The sequence below is a fragment of the Ranitomeya variabilis genome, chromosome 3 (genome assembly GCF_051348905.1).
Source record: "Ranitomeya variabilis isolate aRanVar5 chromosome 3, aRanVar5.hap1, whole genome shotgun sequence".
NCBI lineage: Eukaryota > Metazoa > Chordata > Amphibia > Anura > Dendrobatidae > Ranitomeya > Ranitomeya variabilis.
In genome coordinates, this window is record NC_135234.1 from 517,103,396 (window position 1) to 517,128,186 (window position 24,791).

Here is a 24,791-nt window from a genome sequence, read left to right on the forward strand (position 1 = left end):
ATTAATATTCCAAAATCTATTGATTAAAATGAACTTCGTTGCTTTGATTTCTTGAGCCAGAATTTAAAAAAAACATATCCTTACAGAGTGATATGTAATACCAAGGAAAGCAATTTTTTTAATTCAGTGGACAGTGACACATTTCTTGAATAGTGTGAATGGACAATGTCCAGATAAAGAAATGCTAGTAAAGGGGGATGTAACAGGTTGTGATAAGGACAGCACTGCCATTTATAGCCAGTGACAGGAGATCTACAATTCATCGAGTGACACTAAAGTTAGACCTGGTCCTTGCCGGACAAAGGAGAAGCGCAAGCTGCAGTCCTCTCATCATGGAGAAATTTACTGCTGCTATGCTCCTGGCTGCTGTGGGTGATTCACTGGGATATAGAAACTTTAGCTGGGAAATTTGCCCTTCAGGTGTTAAGATTCTTCAGGAGCTGAAAGAACTTGGAGGTTTAGAGAAGTTGTTGCTATCAGCAGACAAATGGCCAGTCAGTCACAACACGTTAATGCATGTGGCTACTGCAGAGTCTCTTATCACAGGTAAGAAATCTAAATCTGATTAGTGTTATTTACATTGATCATAACAGTAAACCAGCAATACAGCACAAGTTCCTGCTTGGTCTTACCAACCATCTGATTCCCCTACTCCTATAAATTTTTTAGGGTGATTTCAGACAGAGTTTTTTTTTAGGAAAATGCATCTGCAGTTTTTGGAGCCAGAACTAGAAGATGATTCATCAGGAAGAGGACAAATATGTTCTTCCTTTATATTTCCCATATCATTTCATTCCGTGCCTGGATTTGATTAAAAAAAACAGCACTAATTAAAAAAAAGCACTCAGGAGTTGCTCAAAAATGTTGTAACTTTGGGTGTTTTCACATCAGTCTTTGCCAAAATGGGCAAATAATTTGTTAGGACGGGGCTAAGTCCACTTGCCTAATTCAAGAAAATTGATGCCATCTTAAGGATATTTATTTTGGAAGAGTATATTCAGCTGGAGTACACTTCTTGTGAAGTCGCACTCAGGTTATTAGATGCTTGTAATTCATTAAATGAAATAGGCGCATTTTAATTCAGAGGCACTGTTCATTAAGACTGGTGTGCACAAAGGCAGACTTAATGAATCGGGGGCCCTTTTTATTTTAGTAATGTTTTTGTTTTCTGATGGTACAAGCTCTTCTCACTAAATTAGAATATCAAAAAGTTAATTTATTTCAGTTCTTCAATACAAAAAGTGAAACGCATATATTATATAGAGTCATTACAAACAGTGTGATTTATTTGAAGTGTTTATTTCTGTTTGTTGATGATTATGGCTTACAGCCAATGAAAACCCAAAAGTCATTATCTCAGTAGAATAATTAACAAAAAACACTGTTAAAGCATTTAACAATGGTCCCTTAAGGTACCGTCACATTAAGCGACGCTGCAGCGATAGCGACAGCGATGCCGATCGCTGCAGCGTCGCTGTTTGGTCGCTGGAGAGCTGTCACACAGACCGCTCTCCAGCGACCAACGATGCCGAGGTCCCCGGGTAACCAGGGTAAACATCAGGTTGCTAAGCGCAGGGCCGCGCTTAGTAACCCGATGTTTACCCTGGTTACCAGCGTAAAAGTTAAAAAAACAAACAGTACATACTCACCAGCGCGTCCCCCAGCCTCTGCTTCCTGACACTGACTGAGCTCCGGCCCTAACAGCACAGCGGTGACGTCACCGCTGTGCTTTCACTTTCAGTTTAGGGCCGGCGCTCAGTAAGTGTCAGGAAGCAGAGGCTGGGGGACGCGCTGGTGAGTATGTACTGTTTGTTTTTTTAACTTTTACGCTGGTAACCAGGGTAAACATCGGGTTACTAAGCGCGGCCCTGCGCTTAGTAACCCGATGTTTACCCTGGTTACCAGTGTAAAATATCGCTGGTATCCTTGCTTTTGCTGTCAAACACGGCGATACACGGCGACCTAGCGACCAAATAAAGTGCAGACCTTCTAGCAGCGACCAGCAATTTCACAGCGGGATCCAGATCGCTGCTGCGTGTCAAATACAGCGATATCGCTATCCAGGTCGCTGCAACGTCACAGATCGCTGGCGATATCGCCTAGTGTGACGGTACCTTTAGTCTGTTTCAGTAGGCTCCACAATCATGGGGAAGACTGCTGACTTGACAGATGTCCAGAAGGCAATCACATTATTGTTATGTAATGTGAATTATGTCCTGCATATTTTATATATAATGTGAATTATAATGTATTGTGATTTAGAGTGTGATAAGCCTTGACTATAGTTAGTGACTGTTATTAGACAGTGTAAGATAAGGGTAAGGTATGTGTTAATGTTCGGGACTAGCCCATTGTGGGATAGGCTTATTGTTAGGGCAAGTGAATGCTTCCTGTAGATATCTAGATATGGACAAGTTCATGTTCGAGTATCAGTGAACAGTGCTGCTGTTGGGTGAACTACTAAGGAAGAGACTAAAAGGACAAGGGAGTATTGCAACCTGGAACTGACAGAAGAGACAGAGTAGCCTTCCACCTTAATCAGTCCTTGGATAGGATGATTTGAGAGAAACCCTGAGCTTGCTAAATGCCAATAGTAAACAGGACTGAGATTGTAGGACTAGTAGAGGTCTCAAGCGGTAGAACCAGGGCCCCAGTAGTGGAAGGAACAGCACGCAGACCCACTGATCAGGACAGCACAAGCTAGGCTATGATGAAGTAGGGCGAAACAGTGTGCTTCAGCGGCCCTGGAATAACTACACTGAAAGGAAACTGTGTGTGTGAAAAATGCTTTACACTGTGAAGGAAAAGCCAATAAGACTTTGTATCTGCTACCCCTTGTACAAAACCCTTATATTACTGAGTTACCATTCAGTAAGGGCTGTGTGTTAGAACAGGAGTCTCCTTTACTGAACTATAAAACCTATGGTCCTGGCCAGCCAACAATACTAGCTACAGGTGGCCTGCACTGGTACAAGGCCCTCACAGCACCAACACCCAGCCAGAACCCACTGGCTGGGTCACAGAAGACCAGTGACTCGCTCATGGCTACCGCCCAACTTCACGCTACGGCACCACTTTTCAAATCACTTGTACAACAGAAGCTATAAAAAGTACCCACACTGTTGTAGATGGTTTGCATGCCATGCCATAGTCTGATACATGAATCGTTAATGTTCAAGAATTAAAATAATTCCTGGAACAGAGATATAAAATGCACCTACTGATAACACTATTTAATGAAACCTAAAGGTTGCACTCACACGTTGTGGCCGCACTGTGTTTATTTGCATCAATTACGTCAATGCATTGTGCTTTGCCACAGTTTTAAAAAAAATCATGGCAAAAATGATGCAATTTTACTGCGAATGCAGTGCAAGGATGGCGTGAACAGTCAAGAATTGCAGCAGCCAGATGCTGCTGTGGTTTTCAAATTAACTGTTACACCATTATTTGATTTTGCAGGGTATCAGCTGTTTAAGTTCAAAATCATGCTGCCATAATAATAAGTTGAACAGTTTTACAGGTGAAACAGCTCGTCTCCTGCAAAATCAATATTTATACATTTTTTTGTACTTACAGTGTCTTGCAAAAGTATTCATACCTCTTGAAATTTTCCACATTTTTTTCTCTTGATTCCCGCAAACAAATGTATTTTATGTGATATATCAATACAAAGTAGCAAGTATTTGTGAAGTATGAAGGAAATGATACATGGTTTTCTATTTCTTAAAATATGATTTTGAAAATTGTGACGTGCATTTGTGTTCAGCCCCCTGTAGTCTGAAATCTCTAAATAAGATCCTGAATTACCGTATTTTCCGGCGTATAAGATGACTTTTTAACCCCTGAAAATCTTCTTAAAAGTCGGGGGTCGTCTTATACGCCGGGTGTCGTCTTGTACGCCGGGTGCAGACCAATGTGTATATGGAAAGTGTGAGTGGAGTATCCCCCTATTACCTCATTGTGGCAGCGTGGGGGTTTCTGTGCTGGTGAGCTGGTGGTGCAGGTCGGGACGAGATCTGAATCTGAGCATGCGCCGCCCCCAGTGGCCATTTTCCCGGAGGCCACCGCATCGCAGCAATGGAGCTGCCGGTGCCTCCGGGCTTTGAGGAGATGCCGGAGGAGCCCTGACTCTGCACTAAGATGCACCGCCGCCGCCCCACAGCACAGAGGCCCGACGCTGCACGAAGATACGCCACCCCACAGCACAGCACCCACGCGGCACAAAGTGGAGCAGCCGCCGCCGCTTCCCAGCACAGAGACCCCACGCTGCTACAATGAGGTAATAGGGGGATACTTCACTCACACTTTCCTGTGAGACACCCCCTCTCTTCGTCATCGGGACCACTCCCCCCCAAAAGGCACATTATTCACCGGCCCTATAAGACGACACATGGCATATAAGAAGACCCCCGACTTTTAAGAAGATTTTATATTTGAACTGGAAAAGTTGGGGGGTCGTCTTATACGCCCAGTCGTCTTATACGCCGGAAAATACGGTACTAATTATCTCCAAGAGTCACAGAGTTAGTAAACTGAATCCACTTGTGTGTAATTTATTCTGAGTATAACTACAGTATAGCTGTTCTGTGAAGGCGTAAGAGGTTTATTTGAAAACATTAGGGATCAAACAGCATTATGAAAACCAAGAAACACACCAGACAGGTCAGGGTTAACGTTCTGGAGTAGAGTAAAGCATGGTTAGGTTATAAAAAAATTAGCCCTAGACCTTAACAACTCAAGGAGCACTGTTTAATCCATTATTAAAAAATGGAAGGCGTATGGAACAAGTGCAAACCTATCAAGACATGGTCGTTTATCTAATCTCAAATCCCAACAAAGGAAAAGACTAAATAGAGAAGCACCAAAGAGGCCCGTGATCACTCTGGAGGAGCTGCAGAGATCCACAACTTAGGTGGGGGAATCTGTTCACAGGACAACTATTTGTCATATACTCCACAAATCTGGCCTTTATGGAAGAGTTGCAAGAATAAAGCCATGTTTGATAGTAAGTCATAAGAAGTCCCATCCTATTTAAAGTTTGCAAAAAGCTATGTAGGGGACACAGCTAGCATGTGGAATAAGGTGCTCCAGTCAGATGAGTCCAAATGTAGAACTTTTTGGGCTGAATGCAAAACGCTATGTGTGGCGGAAAGTTAACACTGCACATCATTCTGAAAACACCATCCTCACTGTCAAACATGTGGGTGCATCATGCTGTTGGGATGCTTTTCTTCAGCACTGAGAGGAAAGCTGGTCAGAGTTGATAGAAGGATGGACAGAGCTAAATACAGGGTAATCTTGGATGAAAACTTGTTAGAGGCTGCAAAAGACTTGAGACTGGGGCGTAAATTCACCTTCTAGCAAGACAGCAACCCTAAACATACTGCCAGACCTACAATGGAAGGGTTTAGATCAAAGTTTATTCATGTGTTTGAATAATCAAGTCACAGTCCAGACCTTAATCCTATAGAGAATCTTTGGCAAGACTTGAAAATTGCTTTTCACAGACACTCTCCATCCAATCCCACTGAGCTAGAGCTAGTTTGCAAAGAAGAATGGTTGAGTAGCTTTCTACCAACAAAAATATTGTAAAATACATATTTAAATTGCTATGATTTATAATAACTAATTTCAACTTTTCTTGTAAAACTGATTGCAGTAGTCCAATTAGTTTATATGAACAATGTCATGATTCTTGTTGCACTACGGTTTAAACAGTTTATACATTTCTACTATTCTTCTATTCTCTAGCTCTAAATTTGTCTCATATGTGCCGAGGTCTATAACCTAACTGCATGAAATAGCCGTTGTCCTTTTCATTGCATTATAATGTTGGGTGTGTATTGTATTCTAAAGGTTACATAACATTCATAGGAAACTGTGAATAAATATCAACCTGAACAGAAGAACCAAAACACATTTTCTAAAGTATTATCTTACACCCTGCGGTGACAGCTGTCTGTATAATAATACCACTATTCGTTGTCGGTATGAATAAGACACAAACAGCTGTATATAGTATGAGACTGGCCATGAGCGCTCTAGGTGACTGCCATCATCCAGCTCTTACAAATCTATATATACATACCGTATATAGATCCAGGAATGTTCTCTGTCTTATGTTTGGTAAGTCAGCCACTTGTTTTAATCCCACTGCCTAATCTTCAACCAAGAGATGCCTAAATTTAGTTGCATTGTTCATTCAGCAGGAATGTTAGTTATCTCAAATTAAACTTACCCAAGGCTTGGAAGATAAGTCTTAACAGCTTCTCCTACAATATAAGGCTTGAAATCTGGTAAGTAGGTATTTTAAGGTTTAACACAGTCTGTATATTTATTATATAACCACACAGTTATAATTCAATGAAAGTCCTAGAGTTTATAATTTATTGGCCAATAATTGCAGCTGGCATCTGCTAGAGTGGGTATAGGACTGACATTGCCCTTACAGAGCAACCCCTTAAAGAGATTGCCTGTTGAAAACAAGTTATCCACAGGATGCACATTAACTTGTTGATGGGTGGGGGTCCAACTGCGGGGACACGCACTGATCAGCAGAACAGGTAACTTTTACTGCCATTAGAATGGCCTAGCAGTGCGCATGCTCATGAGGCTGCTGAGCACTGAACTCAGGGTTAAATCTTCCTCGTCTGGGATAAAAATTCTGTATTCTGCCCATTGGTGCCACTTTTAATGATCGGACCCCCATCAATCAGTAAGCTATCTCCTATCCTTTAGATAGGTGGCCACTTGTTTGCACCACACAATCCCCTTTAACTGTTGCATAGTTTGGTCGCAGAAGAAATTTGTGAGAGTAGATTATATGGGGTAATTCAAGTTTTATCTACACAGATCATGAGGTACATGCATCATCTTCTTACCAAAGCATAACAGGAAGTCTGAAAGACCTTTTACCAGAGAGAAAGGGAAACCAAAGTACAACAAGTATATGCATTACATTCAACTAAGCATATAACAGTAACAACATCACCATCTACTGTCAGAAAAGTGTAAACTCCTCCTGCATACAAATAAGTCTGTATCTGTAGCATATCTGCCAACACCCTTTCACAACAGTAAGGACTTATTCAGTTAAGCGTAATTTCTTCATCAGTCTCTGATGTCTTTCATCATTCAATGCCTTTGTGAAAATATCTGCTATCATATCTTCAATTGGGCAGTACTCTAAATTTAGGATTCCTTGTTCCTGCTGATCTCTCAAGAAGTGAAACTTCACATCAATGTGTTTAGTTCTTGGATTAACTCTTTCCATCTGAGAAAGATCTAGACATCCTTGATTGTCTTCATACATCTTTGTTGGTCCCAATTGTTGTTGTCCGAAGTCTGTTAGCAGTTGTCTTAACAATAGAACTTCTACAGGAGCCGACGTCGGTGGTATAGTGGGAATGTGTCATGTCGGACGCTGTTCAGACCAGGTCGTCCGACAGACAGCGGTAATTCCGCTTTTGACCACTATTTGCTCATTGGCGTCTGCTAGATTTTATCTAGCTGTTCCGGGGTTAATTTACCTAATCCTTGGATTGGAAGCTGGGCCATGCCCACTGCCTTTAAATAGTTCTCCTGATCTTTGGGCGTCGCCGATTATAGCTTCTGTCTTGTGCATTGTTATCTCTGTCTGGTGAGGAGAGCTGGTGGTTGGAGATTCGTTGCTGGTGGTGTATTTTCCTTTGTCTTATTTACTCCTTCCTATATTTGTATTTATTTTGTCCTGCACATTTATAGTGTATTCCTGAGTGACTGTGGCGTGGTGTATATTTTCCTTTATCCTTGTCTGTGCTAACTGTGGGTATTGGGGAATAACTTCTTCACTGGGTGGTGGGAGGAGGTTTCAGCCTAGGGCTGAGCTCAGGAGACAGGGTGAGGTTCGAGGCCTGGACATGCACACCTTCAGTGTAAACTCCAGGTAGAGGGTCAGTCAGGATTTCCCTAGTCTGAGGGAAACTGCAGGGGCCCGGGTTATTAGCTCTCGCTCACCTAGTCTCTCCCTGACATTATAATCAGCCCAACAACACAAAAAAAAAGGGGTTTCTTTTTTTTGTGTTTTGTCATGGATCCCATGACTTCCATAACCCGCCAGTTGGAGGCGCTGTCCCTACAGGTCACGGAGTTAAGGGGGGCAGTACAGCAACAGGGACTAGCAGTGTCTAATGTGCAAGCTGGAGCGACAGGAAGAGTTGCTGAGCCTAAATTTCCTTTGCGTGAAAAATTTGCTGGGGAACGCAGTAAATTTGTTTCTTTTCGTGAAGCTTGCAAACTATATTTCCGTATGCGCCCGATATCTTCAGGTAATGAGGATCAGCGTGTGGGCCTGGTGTTGTCATTGTTGAGTGGGGATCCCCAAGCATGGGCGTTTTCTTTGCCATCTGATTCTGCTGCATTTGACTCTGTGGAGAGTTTTTTTTCCTGTCTTGGGAAAATCTACGATGAACCTGACAAAATGGCTCTAGCAGAATCTAAGATACGCTCTATTCGCCAGGGGGAGCGAGTTGCAGAGGATTACTGTTCTGAATTTCGTCGCTGGGCGATCGATACACAATGGAATGATCCAGCATTGCGGAGTCAGTTTATACATGGGATTTCTGGAAGGGTTAAAAAAGCCCTTCTGATGTACGAGACTCCTGCTTCTCTAGATTCCGCCATGAGTCTGGTTGTCCGCATTGATCGCCGTTTGCGTCAGGGGGAGCATGTGACACCGCCTGTGGGAGAGGTGTTATGATCTGGTGGCCTAAGAGCAGCATGAGACGTACTCTGGAGAAGGTGGTACCTGTACTGACCGCAGACCCTGAACTTAACACCGCAACTAGAAGCAGCCGTGGAATGTACCTATCACTCCCTAGACATCTCGACACAGCCGGAGGACTAATTACCCCTAGAGATAGAAAAAGGAAAACTAACTTGCCTGAGAGAAAATTCCCAAAGTATAGCCAGCCCCCCACAAATATTGACTGTGAGAGGAGAGGGAAAAAACATACACAGACTGAAATCAGAATTTAGCAAAGGAGGCCACTTCTAGCTAAATAGAAAGGATAGGACAGAGTACTATGCGGTCATTATAAAACACTAGAAAATATCCACCACAGAAAATACAAAAATCTCCACAGCTAACTAAAGATATGGAGGGTATATCTGCATCTCCAGAGATACCAGCTTGGCTAAACAAATCCTTATTCAGACCAAGCTGGACAAGACAAAAACATGGAAAAGAACTGAACAATAAGGCCACAGAATGTGGACAGCAAAAATCAAGGCCAGAACTTATCTTTGTTGAAAGGAACAGCAAAGCAGGAGAGAGCAGGCAAGGATGTGAATCCTCCAGGAACAATGGACAACTGGCACTGACTAAAGGGTCAAGCAAGGCTAAATAGCCCAGTCAAGATTGCAAAAACTTGACACACCTGATGAATGCTGCGATCCAGAGACAGCAGCACTACCACTTATAACCACCGGAGGGAGCCCAATAGCAGAATTCACAACAGTACCCCCCCCTTGAGGAGGGGTCACCGAACCCTCACCAGAGCCCCCAGGCCGATCCGGACGAGCCAAATGAAAGGCACAAACCAAATCCTCAGCATGAACATCGGAGGCAACAACCCAAGAATTATCCTCCTGGCCATAACCCTTCCATTTGACAAGATACTGAAGCTTCCGCCTCGAAAAACGAGAATCCAAAATCTTCTCAACCACATACTCCAACTCCCCATCAATCAACACCGGGGCAGGAGGATCAACAGAGGGAACAACGGGCACCACATATTTCCGCAACAAAGATCTATGAAAAACATTATGGATGGAAAAAGAGGCTGGAAGGGCCAAACGAAAAGACACTGGATTGATAATCTCAGAAATCCTATAAGGGCCAATAAACCGAGGCTTAAACTTAGGGGAAGAAACCTTCATAGGAACATGACGGGAAGATAACCAGACCAAATCCCCAACCCGAAGCCGGGAACCAACACACCGACGACAGTTAGCAAAACGCTGAGCCCCCTCCTGAGACCACACCAAATTGTCAACAACATGAGCCCAAATTTGCTGCAACCTGTCAACCACAGAGTCCACCCCAGGACAATCAGAAGGCTCAACCTGCCCCGAAGAAAAACGAGGATGAAAACCAGAGTTACAAAAGAAGGGTGAAACCAAGGTAGCAGAACTAGCCCGATTATTAAGGGCAAACTCAGCCAATGGCAAGAAAGCCACCCAATCATCCTGATCAGCAGACACAAAGCATCTCAAATAAGTTTCCAAAGTCTGATTAGTTCGCTCGGTTTGGCCATTTGTCTGAGGATGAAACGCGGAAGAAAAAGACAAATCAATGCCCAGCCTAGCACAAAAGGCCCGCCAAAACCTACAAACAAACTGGGAACCTCTATCGGACACAATATTCTCCGGAATGCCATGCAAACGAACCACATGCTGAAAAAACAACGGAACAAAATCAGAAGAGGAAGGCAACTTAGGCAAAGGTACCAAATGAACCATATTAGAAAACCGGTCACAAACCACCCAGATAACTGACATCCTCTGGAAAACCGGAAGATCCGAAATAAAATCCATAGAAATATGCGTCCAAGGCCTCTCAGGGACCGGCAAAGGCAAAAGCAACCCACTAGCGCAGGAACAGCAAGGCTTGGCCCATGCACAAGTCCCACAGGACTGCACAAAAGAACGCACATCCCGTGACAAAGAAGGCCACCAAAAGGACCTACCAACCAAATCTCTGGTACCATAAATCCCAGGATGACCAGCCAACACAGAACAATGAACCTCCGAAATCACTTTACTAGTCCATCTGTCAGGAACAAACAGTTTCCCCACTGGACAGCGGTCAGGTTTATCAGCCTGAAATTCCTGAAGAACCCGTCGTAAATCAGGGGAGATGGCAGAAAGAATCACCCCTTCCTTCAGAATGCCGACCGGCTCAAGGACCCCAGGAGAATCAGGCAAAAAGCTCCTAGAGAGGGCATCAGCCTTAACATTCTTAGAACCCGGAAGATACGAGACCACAAAATCAAAACGGGAGAAAAACAGGGACCATCGGGCCTGTCTAGGATTCAGCCGTTTGGCAGACTCGAGGTAAATCAGATTCTTATGATCCGTCAAGACCACAATACGGTGCTTGGCCCCCTCAAGCCAATGTCGTCACTCCTCAAATGCCCACTTCATAGCCAACAACTCACGATTGCCGACATCATAATTGCGTTCCGCAGGCGAAAACTTTCGAGAAAAGAAGGCACACGGTTTCATCAAGGAACCATCAGAATTCCTCTGAGACAAAATGGCCCCTGCCCCAATCTCAGAAGCGTCAATCTCAACCTGAAAATGAAGAGAAACATCCGGCTGACGCAACACAGGGGCAGAAGTAAATCGGCGTTTAAGCTCCTGAAAGGCAGAAACAGCCGCAGAGGGCCAATTCGTCACATCAGCGCCTTTCTTCGTCAAATCGGTCAGGGGTTTAACCACACTGGAGAAGTTGGCAATGAAACGGCGATAAAAATTAGCAAAGCCCAAAAATTTCTGAAGGCTCTTCACGGATGTGGGCTGGATCCAATCATGAATGGCCTGAACCTTAACCGGATCCATTTCTATAGATGAGGGAGAAAAAATGAAGCCCAAAAAAGAAATCTTCTGTACTCCAAAGAGGCACTTAGACCCCTTCACAAACAAGGCATTATCACGAAGGATCTGAAATACCATCCTGACTTGTTTCACATGAGACTCCCAATCATCTGAAAAAATCAAAATATCATCCAAATATACAATCATGAATTTATCAAGATAATTCCGAAATATATCATGCATGAAGGACTGAAACACAGATGGAGCATTAGAGAGTCCGAATGGCATCACAAGGTATTCAAAATGACCTTCGGGCGTATTAAACGCAGTTTTCCATTCGTCACCCTGCTTAATACGAACAAGATTATATGCCCCTCGAAGGTCAATCTTAGTAAACCAACTAGCCCCCTTAATCCTAGCAAACAGATCAGAAAGCAAAGGCAAAGGGTATTGGAATTTGACCGTGATCTTATTCAAGAGGCGATAATCAATACAGGGTCTCAAGGAGCCATCTTTTTTGGCAACAAAAAAAAAACCTGCCCCCAATGGTGAAGAAGATGGCCGAATATGACCCTTCTCCAAGGACTCCTTAACATAGCTCCGCATGGCGGTATGTTCTGGCACAGACAGGTTGAAAAGTCAGCCCTTAGGGAACTTACAGCCTGGAATCAAGTCAATAGCACAATCACAGTCCCTATGCGGTGGAAGGGAACTGGACTTGGGCTCATTGAATACATCCTGGAAATCTGACAAAAACTCAGGAATTTCAGAAGAGGGGGAGGAGGCAATTGACATCAAAGGAACGTCACCATGAACCCCCTGACAACCCCAACTAGTCACAGACATAGATTTCCAATCTAACACCGGATTATGCACCTGTAACCATGGGAAACCCAGCACAATAGCATCATGCAAATTATGCAACACCAGAAAACGACAATCTTCCTGATGGGCTGGCGCCATGCACATGGTCAGCTGTGTCCAAAACTGAGGTTTATTTTTAGCCAACGGTGTAGCATCAATGCCCCTCAAAGGAATAGGACTCTGCAAAGGCTGCAAGGGGAAACCACAACGTCTGGCAAATTCTAAGTCCATTAAGTTTAGAGCGGCGCCTGAATCCACAAATGCCATGACAGAAAATGACGATATTGAGCACATCAGGGTCACAGATAACAGAAATTTAGGTTGTACAGTACTGATGGTAAAAGAACTAGGGATTCTCTTGGTACGCTTACGGCAATCAGAAATAACATGAGCAGAATCGCCGCAGTAAAAACACAACCTATTCTGACGTTTGAATCCTTGTCGTTCAGCTCTAGACACAATCCTATCACACTGCATAGGCTCAGGACTCCGCTCGGAAGACAATGCCATAGTGTGCACAACTCTGCACTCGCGCAAGCGCCGATCAATCTGAATGGCCAGAGACATAGAATCACTCAGACCAGCAGGCGTGGGGAACCCCACCATAACATCTTTAACTGATTCAGAAAGACCCTTTCTGAAAATTGTCGCCAAGGCATCCTCATTCCATTTAGTCAGTACAGACCATTTTCTAAATTTCTGGCAATATGATTCTGCCGCTTCTTGACCCTGACACAGGGCCAACAAGGTCTTCTCAGCATGATCCACTGAATTAGGTTCATCATACAATAACCCAAGCGCCTGAAAAAAGGTGTCTACATTAAGCAACGCCGGATTCCCAGGTTCCAGGGCAAATGCCCAATCCTGGGGGTCACCACGCAGCAGAGATATAACAATTTTAACCTGCTGGATGGGATCACCAGAGGAACGGGGTTTCAGAGCTAAAAACAGTTTACAGTTATTTTTAAAGCTCAAAAATTTGGACCTGTCCCCAAGAAACAAATCAGGAGTTGGAATTCTAGGCTCTAAAACCGGAGTCTGAACGATATAATCGGAAATACCCTGTACTCTAGCAGCAAGTTGATCCACACGAGAAGCCAATCCCTGAACCTCCATACCAGCGCCGAACTCCTGAGCCACCCAGAGGTAAAGAGGGAAAAAAAAAAACCACAACAGACTACAGGAAAAAAAAAATGGCTCAGCACTTTCCTTCCCTTCTTCTGAGATGCGGTTAACTCATTGTTGGCCAGTTGTACTGTTATGATCTGGTGGCCTAAGAGCAGCATGAGACGTACTCTGGAGAAGGTGGTACCTGTACTGACCGCAGACCCTGAACTTAACACCGCAACTAGAAGCAGCCGTGGAATGTACCTATCACTCCCTAGACATCTCGACACAGCCAGAGGACTAATTACCCCTAGAGATAGAAAAGGGAAAACTATCTTGCCACAGAGAAAATTCCCAAAGGATAGCCAGCCCCCCACAAATATTGACTGTGAGAGGAGAGGGAAAAAACATACACAGACTGAAATCAGAATTTAGCAAAGGAGGCCACTTCTAGCTAAATAGAAAGGATAGGACAGAGTACTATGCGGTCAGTATAAAACACTAGAAAATATCCACCACAGAAAATACAAAAATCTCCACAGCTAACTAAAGATATGGAGGGTATATCTGCATCTCCAGAGATACCAGCTTGGCTAAACAAATCCTTATTCAGACCAAGCTGGACAAGACAAAAACATGGAAAAGAACTGAACAATAAGGCCACAGAATGTGGACAACAAAAATCAAGGCCAGAACTTATCTTTGTTGAAAGGAACAGCAAAGCAGGAGAGAGCAGGCAAGGATGTGAATCCTCCAGGAACAATGGACAACTGGCACTGACTAAAGGGTCAAGCAAGGCTAAATAGCCCAGTCAAGATTGCAAAAACTTGACACACCTGATGAATGCTGCGATCCAGAGACAGCAGCACTACCACTTATAACCACCGGAGGGAGCCCAAGAGCAGAATTCACAACAGAGAGGGTTTAGGTTCACGTGAGGTTGCTGCAGGTGAGCCCACGGAGCCTATGCAAATCGCAGGGGTGTCACATGTGAAGCGTCCAGTCCCTGAGCTCAGGAAGCAGGGAGCCTGTTTTTACTGTGGTAAAACGGGTCATTTTATTAACATCTGTCCTCTGCTGCCTAAGAAAAACGCAACGGAGGAAAACTTCTAAGCTCAGAGGGTGTGGAGGAGACCAGTCTGAGCTTATGTATATCCTCCATGGTGGTTTCTCAGTGCATGCTCCCTGCTAAGGTTTTTGTTGCTGGCAGTGAGCTGCCAATTACTGTTTTTGTGGATAGTGGTTCAGCCACAAATCTCATTGATGAGGAGTTTGCGCGCACAGCAGGTTTCAGGATTGAAAAACTGTCTCATCCTATCCGCGTGGTCACCATCAATGCTGCTCCTCTCTCTCAGGGGGAGAACACTGAATTTGTGGCCGAGGTGAAACTCCACATTGGAGTTCTACATTCCGAGCGTGTTACATGTAAGGTGCTCAGGAATCTTCCTGCTCAGGTGGTTTTGGGTTTTTCTTGGTTGTCTATGCACAACCCGGTAATTGACTGGAAAACTCAGGACATAATTCGGTGGAGCGAGTTCTGCCAGGAGAATTGCCTGGCCACATGTGTGGCTGCAGTGACTTCAAGCGTTCCGGAGTCACTTCAGGATTTTGTGGATGTGTTCTCTGAGAAGGGTTGTTCAGAGTTGCCGCCACATCGTCCTTATGACTGTTCTATCAGGTTTAAACCAGGGGCCAAATTGCCTAAAGCAAGGATGTTTAACATCTCCGGTCCGGAGAGACAAGCGTTAAAAGATTACATTGCTGAAAGTTTGAGCAAAGGGCACATCAGGCAGTCATCCTCGCCGGTGGCAGCAGGGTTCTTCTTCGTGAAGAAGAAAGATGGCGGATTACGGCCGTGTTTGGATTTCAGGGAGTTGAACCAGATTACGGTTCGTGATCCATACCCTATGCCTCTGATACCAGATTTGTTCAACCAGGTGGCAGGTGCTAAGTGGTTTACCAAGCTTGACCTCAGGGGGGCGTACAACCTCATAAGAGCCCGTCAAGGTGATGAGTGGAAGACGGCTTTTAATACCCCTGAGGGTCATTTTGAAAATTTGGTGATGCCGTTTGGGTTGACTAACGCACCTGCAGTGTTCCAACATTTCATCAATGATGTGTTCTCGCATGTTTTGGGGAAATTCGTTATCGTGTACCTAGATGACATTCTCATATATTCTTGCGACCGTGATACTCATTTAGATCATGTCAGGCAGGTGTTACAGCTTCTCAGAGAGAATAAGCTGTATGCTAAACTTGAAAAATGTGTATTTTCTGTTCAAGAGTTGCCTTTCTTGGGTTATATTGTGTCTGCTTCTGGTTTTAAAATGGACGCCGCTAAGGTGCAAGCGGTGCTGCATTGGGAACGTCCTGATAACCTGAAAGCACTTCAGCGGTTCCTTGGGTTTTCTAACTACTATAGGAAATTTATCAAGGATTTTTCCATCATTGCTAAACCGCTAACTGACATGACTAAAAAGGGTACCAATTTCTCCGTTTGGCCTGAGGCTGCTGTGCGCGCATTTGAATTTCTTAAGAACAGTTTTGTTTCAGCCCCCATTCTTGTGCAGCCAGATGTATCAAAACCTTTTGTTGTGGAAGTCGATGCGTCTGAGGTAGGTGTGGGGGCGGTACTATCTCAAGGCTCATCTTTGAGTGGTTTACGTCCGTGCGCCTATTTCTCCAAGAAACTGTCGTCCGCCGAACGTAACTACGATATCGGCAACAGGGAGTTGTTGGCAATTAAGTTGGCCTTTGAGGAATGGCGACACTTCTTGGAGGGGTCGGTACATCAGGTAACTGTTATTACCGATCATAAGAATCTGCTGTATTTGGAGTCTGCCAAGCGTCTGTCCCCCAGGCAGACTCGCTGGGCATTGTTTTTCACGTGGTTCAATTTTGTGGTCACTTACAGACCGGGGTCTAAAAACACTAAGGCGGATGCTCTGTCCAGGTGTTTTCCGGGGGGAGAACCTCGGGAAGATCCAGTACCCATCCTCCAAAAGGGTGTTGTGGTTTCGGCTCTCACTACCGAGGTTGAGGCTGAGATTGCCGAGGCTCAGGAGGAGGTACCATCTGAGCTTCCCATCAACAAATCTTTTGTACCGCTTCATCTCCGCCTTAAGGTTTTGGCGGAGCATCATGATGCTGTCCTGGCTGGTCACCCAGGGGTTAGAGGTACCTTGGAGTTGGTGTCACGTCGGTTTTGGTGGCCCAAGATCCGACAGGACGTGGTCTCATACGTGTCAGCTTGTACCACGTGCGCTAGGGCTAAGACGCCTCGCTCCCATCCTGTTGGCACACTACTTCCTCTTGAGGTACCTAGTAAGCCATGGACGGAAATCTCCATAGATTTCATCACTGATTTGCCCTCATCAGCTGGAAACACGGTCATCTTGGTGATTGTTGATCGGTTTTCTAAAATGTCGCACTTTGTGTCTTTGCCTGCGTTGCCTAACGCTAAGACTCTGGCCCAAGTATTTGTGCAGGAGGTGGTCAGACTTCATGGGGTTCCGTCTGACATCGTGTCTGATAGGGGGTCTCAGTTTGTGGCAAAATTTTGGAGAGCGTTTTGCTCACGGCTGGGAATCAAGTTATCTCATTCTTCGGCGTTTCATCCTCAGTCAAATGGTCAGACTGAGCGTATGATCCAAAATTTGGAACAGTACTTACGCTGCTTTGTCTCTGATAACCAGGAGGAGTGGTCTACCTTTCTTCCTTTGGCTGAGTTTGCCATCAATAATCACCGCCAGGAGTCGTCTGGGGAGTCTCCGTTTTTTTGTGTTTACGAGCTACATCCTCAATTTTGTACCTTGAGTCAGAGGGGCTCTTCCGGGACACAATTGTCATCAGTCTGGAGGAGAGTTAAACAGCGCTTGTTGAGTGTGGGTGCCAGGTACAAACGTGTGGCTGACAGTAGGCGTGTGCCAGGTCCGGACCTGAGTGTGGATGACTGGGTGTGGTTATCCACAAAAAACATAAGACTCAAAATACCATCCCTTAAATTGGGTCCACGGTTTATTGGTCCATTTAGGGTCACCGCCGTCATTAACCCAGTAGCGTACCGATTGGAGCTCCCTATGGTGTATAAGATACACGTGTTCCACAGGTCTCTTCTAAAGAAGGTGGTGGGTTCTGTGGACGTGGCGCCTATGCCACCTCCAGTCTTGGTGGATGGTAATTTGGAGTTTGAAGTCTCCAAGGTGGTTGACTCTCGTGTAGTGCGTCGCACTTTACAGTACTTGGTACATTGGCGTGGATATGGGCCTGAGGAGAGGTCCTGGGTACCAGCCTCGGACGTTCATGCTGACCGGCTGGTCAGGTTGTTTCACCGCCGTCATCCAGACAAGCCGGGTCCTATTAGCCGTGAGGGCCCTGGGGTCCCTCGTAGAAGGCGGGGTACTGTCATGTCGGACGCTGTTCAGACCAGGTCGTCCGACAGACAGCGGTAATTCCGCTTTTGACCACTATTTGCTCATTGGCGTCTGCTAGATTTTATCTAGCTGTTCCGGGGTTAATTTACCTAATCCTTGGATTGGAAGCTGGGCCATGCCCACTGCCTTTAAATAGTTCTCCTGATCTTTGGGCGTCGCCGATTATAGCTTCTGTCTTGTGCATTGTTATCTCTGTCTGGTGAGGAGAGCTGGTGGTTGGAGATTCGTTGCTGGTGGTGTATTTTCCTTTGTCTTATTTACTCCTTCCTATATTTGTATTTATTTTGCCCTGCACATTTATAGTGTATTCCTGAGTGACTGCGGCATGGTGTATATTTTCCTTTATTCTTGTCTGTGCTAACTGTGGGTATTGGGGTATAACATCTTCACTGGGTGGTGGGCGGAGGTTTCAGCCTAGGGCTGAGCTCAGGAGACAGGGTGAGGTTCGAGGCCTGGACATGCACACCTTCAGTGTAAACTCCAGGTAGAGGGTCAGTCAGGATTTCCCTAGTCTGAGGGAAACTGCAGGGGCCCGGGTTATTAGCTCTCGCTCACCTAGTCTCTCCCTGACAGAATGATGGAGGACTTGCATCTAGGAGAGGAGGAGTGACGCAAGTCCTCCATCATTTCCACTATACCACCGACGTCGGCTCCTGTAGCCACGCTTCTCTACACATCGCGACTCCCGCCGGACCGTGTCTTATAAATTGAGCGGTTTGCCACACATGGTTACCTTGATCCTCATTTTAATGCGTCTAATGAATTCAGGCTACTCCACTTCCTGTAATACTGACCACATTTCAGGTGGTAAGCCTATTCCTTATCAGCTTCTGTAAATTTCCCTGTGATGTTCCATCTGGACATATCCCTCAATTTACCTTTCTCCTTGATGGGAACTTACAGGTACGACCATTGATATATCAATTTAAGGTGACACTGTGATCAAGGCCATGTTGTGGCCGAAACGTCATTATTACCTGTCGCTCTTCACCTATGAATAAACTGTTTTTACTTGAAGCAAACCCTTTCTGGTCAAAGAGTGCAGTGATTTTTTACTTTCTACATGGTACTGTAAACCGCATGGGAAAACTGCTGCCAATCCGCAGCGTCCAATCCGCTGTAGATCCGCAATGTGTGCACATAGCCTAATACTGAACGTCTAAACATACCCTTAAAAGTAAGCCTGACCGCTGATATCTGCTGTGTGACCCATGGGCAGCATGTGTCCGGCACCGGCTGTACAATCTAAGCCAGCGTCGGACTGGAGTAGCTTGGGCCCACCAGAGAAAATCATTCTAAGGGCCCACCATGCTTAAGGGGTACTAGCTGCAGAGTCTTCCCTTAGCTTCCATCTGGTCAAGCACGCTAGACACAGGATACATGCACGTGACACACACACCAGTCACACGCTAGACACAGGATACAAATACGTGACACACACCAGTCACACGCTAGACACAGAATACATACACGTGACACACACACCAGTCACACGCTAGACACAGGATACAAATACGTGACACACACCAGACACAGGATACATACACGTGACACACACCAGTCACACGCTAGACACAGGATACATACACGTGACACACACCAGTCACACGCTAGACACAGGATACATACACGTGACACACACCAGTCACATGTTAGACACAGGATGCATACACGTGACACACACCAGTCACACGCTAGACACAGGATACATACACGTGACACACATCAGTCACACGCTAGACACAGGATACATACACGTGACACACATCAGTCACACGCTAGACACAGGATACATACACGTGACACACACCAGTCACACGCTAGACACAGGATACATACACGTGACACACATCAGTCACACGCTAGACACAGGATACATACACGTGACACACACCAGTCACACGCTAGACACAGGATACATACACGTGACACACAGCCTCATCATCCCTCCTTCTCCACACAGCTCCTCATCATCCCTCCTTCTACACACAGCCTCATCATCCCTCCTTCGCCTCATCATCCCTCCTTTGCGTCATCATCCCTCCTTCTCCACACAGCCTCATCATCCCTCCTTCTCCACAGCCTCATCATCCCTCCTTCTCCACACAGCCTCATCATCCCTCCTTCTCCACACAGCCTCATCATCCCTCCTTCGCCTCATCATCCCTCCTTATCCACAGCCTCATCATCTCCCCTTCGCCTCATCATCCCTCCTTCTCCACACAGCCTCATCATCCGTCCTTCGCCTCATCATCCCTCCTTATCCACACAGCCTCATCATCCCTCCTTCGCCTCATCATCCCTCCTTCTCCACACAGCCTCATCATCCCCCCTTTTCCACACAGCCTCATCATCCCTCCTTCTCCACACAGCCTCATCATCCCTCCTTCTCCACACAGCCTCATCATCCCTCCTTCTTCATACAGCTCCTCATCCCTCCTTCTCCACACAGCCTCTCATCCCTCCTTCTCCACACAGCCTCTCATCCCTCCTTCTCCACACAGCCTCTCATCCCTCCTTATCCACACAGCCTCATCATCCCTCCTTCGCCTCATCATCCCTCCTTCTCCACACAGCCTCATCATCCCCCCTTCGCCTCATCATCCCTCCTTCTCCACACAGCCTCATCATCCCTCCTTCGCCTCATCATCCCTCCTTCTCCACACAGCCCCTCATCATGACCCTTTTTCCATACAGCCCGTCATTATCATCTCCCCTTCTCCACACAGCCCCTCATCATCTTCCCTTTACAAGCCCCACTCAAGTTACATCAACCCTTTCCAAAATACATCCTCTCATCACTCTCACTGAATCCTGAGTCTTCATTCCTATTGGTGCAAGGGACCATTGTGCAGCTTCTCGGTCCTCTCCTCACGGGGCTCCATGGTGCAGCCTCTCAGTTCATTCCTCTCCACTCCAGGCAGCAGCCTCAGAACAACGCTGCTTCCTGCTTTCAGATCACTGGTCTGATGGAGGCCCCGCCCCTTCCGGTGACATCATACCATTGCCCTCAAAAAATCAACTCCGCTCTAGAGGCTGTGTGCAGTGCAGTCTGTGGCTCTGTTTTGTGCGTGGTGTGTTATTCCACACCCGGTGCCGGCCGTCTGCACTGCTCAGCAACAAGTGATGTGATGTGAGCGCTTTCTCATCACCTGCTGCGGCTTCTATTGATCTCATCCAGCACGCCACAGCTGATAGAGTGGTGAGTGCCACAAGATCAGTAAAAGCCGCAGCAGCAAATGATGAGAAAGCGCTCACATCACATCACTTGTTGCTGAGCAGTGCAGACAGCCGGCACCGGGTGTGGAATAACGATCTCACCGCTGGGTGCACACTATCCTAATACAGGGCAGAGCAGGCACTAACGAGTGAGGCAGGAGTCTGGTGAGGGGGAGGGCCCACTGGGAGGCGGGCCCACTGGAGGATTCTCCGATCTCCCGGTGGGCCAGTCCGACGCTGATCTAAGCCAAGTATGTTTGTCTCTGAAACGCTGCGGCATCACAGAGAAAAACATGTCTGACTTCTCCCCTCCTGCTTCCAGTGACTGGTGTGTCTCTGTACTCGCACGCAGGAAGAAATTTGTCCCTCAGTGGGAGCGGAAGGGGAGAAGCCACCAGGGACCCGCCTCTCTGACTAGTCACCTGTGTGGCCTTGGTCCTCGGTGGCTTTTAAAGTGTGTTTTCCCTGCTACACAGCAGCATTTCAGAGTCAGCCATACCTTTCTGGAATCATACAGCAAATGTCAGATACATGCGACCTGCGGAACGAGCAGCATGTATCAGCCATCAGATTCCCTTTAAGATCCCATAAGGGCCATTTATGTCACATGGTTGACTATTATCCTCATCCCTTTGAGGAGAACTATAACTCCCAGCATGTACAGAAGCTCCTATGGCATGCTGGGAGTTCTAGTTCACCACAGGAGTGGCTATGTTTCCACGGTCAGTAAATGCAGTGGACTGGACGCTGTGACAGCCGCAGCATCCAATCCGCAGCGTAAAGATGTTACCGCAGAGTGGAGGGGATTTTATGAAATCCCATTCCACTATGCATGCAGGGACACCCGCGGCTTCCCTGCGTATGCTCACATGCGGTGCGTCTATCTAGAAAACAGCATGTCTATTTATCTTGCGGAGACGCTCCATCTCTGCCAGATAAATATCACAGTCCAATGTTTAGGATGCGGTGATTCTGCATGGTTCAATTAACACATGCGGAATCACCGCATGTACAAAAGCCGGCAGCGCTTACGACGGAGCAGGTATGTGCTGCGTCCAAAGCGCTGCCAATACTGACCATGGGAGCATACCCTTAGGGCTCATACTCACTTGTGAGAAACTCAGATGAGTCTCGCACATCAATACCCAGCACTGCACCCAGCACTCAGGAGCGGAGCCTGCGGCTCCATGTATTGCTATGCGGCCACACGCTCCGATCTGAGTGCTGGGTGCAGTGCCGGGTATTGAAGTGCGAGACTCATCTGAGTTTCTCACAAGTGAGTATGAGCCTTTAGTGGCATTGGAACAGCGTGGACACAGCTTTTTTTTTTCTTTTAATTCTATTAATGCTTGCCTTTTAGGAGCTTCTTTTTTCCTAGGTACAACTCCAGGGCTTTCTGTGATTCTGCTCAGGAGGACGCTAAGGTTATCAGCAGCTCCTAAATCTTTTCCGTCCCTGCCGCCTCGCTGGACAGGAGGAAGTAGGCGGTCTGATGTCCTGATCACCAGCTGCAGTAAGTGGCAGGGTCGGAGCAGCACAGCAGAGCAGAGCGCGCCTCTCCCCCTCCCCATCTCTATGTTACCTCACTGCAGCTGGTGATCATCAGGACATCAGAAGGCAGACTCAAACTTCATCCCGTGCAGCGGCAGTGATTTTAACAGAGCAACGAGATGGCTTCTGGCTGCAGAAGCTGACAGCATGATGGGGGTAACAGATCGAGCAGCCCACTACAGGGACCAGTCGTTCTGGCATTTGCCAGAAATACCCGATGGCCTGTCCGGCCCTGTTTGTAGCTTTAGATTTTATACAACATTCACATTTTTCGGTAATTGAGCAATCAGTTATCAATAGGTCTTTTGTCAAATTCTTCATTTGTAACGCCATTATACCAGGGGTGAACCGAGCCACACTGCTGCCTGAGGCTTCAAAACGGCGCCCCCCCAAACACATATACAGTACAGCCCCCCTATAGGGCTCCCATCTCATATACAGTCCCCCCATACATTACATGAGTGATAACTATTGTACATTCTACAATAGGTCATAAATCAGACAGTATAGTCCTCCATACAGTATTCTGGGCACCACAGTGCTCCATACAGAATAATGAGCCCCATATATTGCTCCATACAGTATAATGATCCCCATATATTGCTCCATACAGTATTGTGGGCACCGCACAGCGCCCCATACAGAATAACATGCCCCATATATTGCTCCATACAGTATGAGCCCCACATGATGCTCCATAAAATATAATGGCCACACAGTGCTCCATACTGTATAATGGGCACACATAATGCTCCATACTGTATAATGGCCTCACATGATGCTCCATACTGTATAATGGTCAAACATGATGCTCCATACTGTATAATGGCCACACATAGTTACTCCTACACACACGGCTGCGCTCCGTACACCTTGCACTCACGGCTCCACTTCGTACTCACGCGGCTCCGCTCCATACACCTCGCACACACCCAGCTCTGCTCCATACACCTCATACACACCCGGCTCCGCTACGTACACCTCATACACATTTAAACAGGAACACGACAAAAGACAGCATAATACAGATATCCCCAGAAAAAACCTAATACAATAAAGAAAAATATGGCTATGCTGATAAACGTGAGGACTAAATGAACGAACTAGTCGCTAATTATATTAACAAAGAGGAGTGGGTCAGAGACCCAAAAACGACCCAAAATTCACAAATACCAATATATAAAAATAGTCTTTATTAGAAAACATTTTTTTAAATGAAAACAGGTAGGGGCATGGCGCACAAAACACACAAAACACACAGCACAGTCATGTATAGTTACCAAGGGCGCACGGAACCGTGCCCCCTGAGGAAGGTGTGTTACCGAAACGCGCGTCGGGGTGGGCGCACGGACCCTGGAAGTCTCGCATCCTATTTAGAAGTAATGAGCACGCCTTATATATTATGGTATTTACATTGAGATAGTGCATCCATTTTGTAGCATGTTATACTATACATTACATGTTAACTTACCCATTATGGGGAATATATGGTTCTCTGCTGAATTGTAGTTTGTTTATGGATGTTTGGTTTCTCGGTTCCGTGCGCCCTTGGTAACTATACATGACTGTGCGGTGTGTTTTGTGCGCCATGCGGCGCCATGCCCCTACCTGTTTTCATTTTAATAAATGTTTTCTAATAAAGACTATTTTTATATATTGGTATTTGTGAATATTGGGTCGTTTTTGGGTCTCTGACCCACTCCTCTTTACTTCATACACATGCAGCTCTGCTCCGTACACTGAATACACACCCGGCTCCGCTCCGTACACCTCATACACATGCAGCTCAGCTCCGTACACCTCATACACACCCGGCTCCGCTCCGTACACCTCATACACATGCAGCTCTGCTCCGTACACTGAATACACACCTGGCTCTGCTCCATACACCTCATACACACCCCGCTCCGTACACCTCATACACACCCGGCTCTGCTCCATACACCTCATACACACCCCGCTCCGTACACCTCATACACACCCGGCTCCGCTCCTTACACCTCATACACACCCGGCTCCGCTCCGTACACCTCATAC

At 46.2% G+C, this 24,791-nt stretch overlaps 1 protein-coding gene across 1 annotated transcript in view; it reads left to right on the forward strand.

Annotated features, from left to right (window-relative positions):
• The first annotated feature begins 278 nt into the window (after window positions 1-278).
• The window catches only part of ADPRHL1 (ADP-ribosylhydrolase like 1), a 102,861-nt gene continuing 78,348 nt past the window's right edge, over window positions 279-24,791 (forward strand). The window contains exon 1 of the mRNA XM_077296952.1: window positions 279-546. Within this exon, the coding sequence (XP_077153067.1) occupies window positions 333-546 (214 nt within the window). The 5' untranslated portion in view covers window positions 279-332. The remainder of the gene's footprint in view (window positions 547-24,791) is intronic.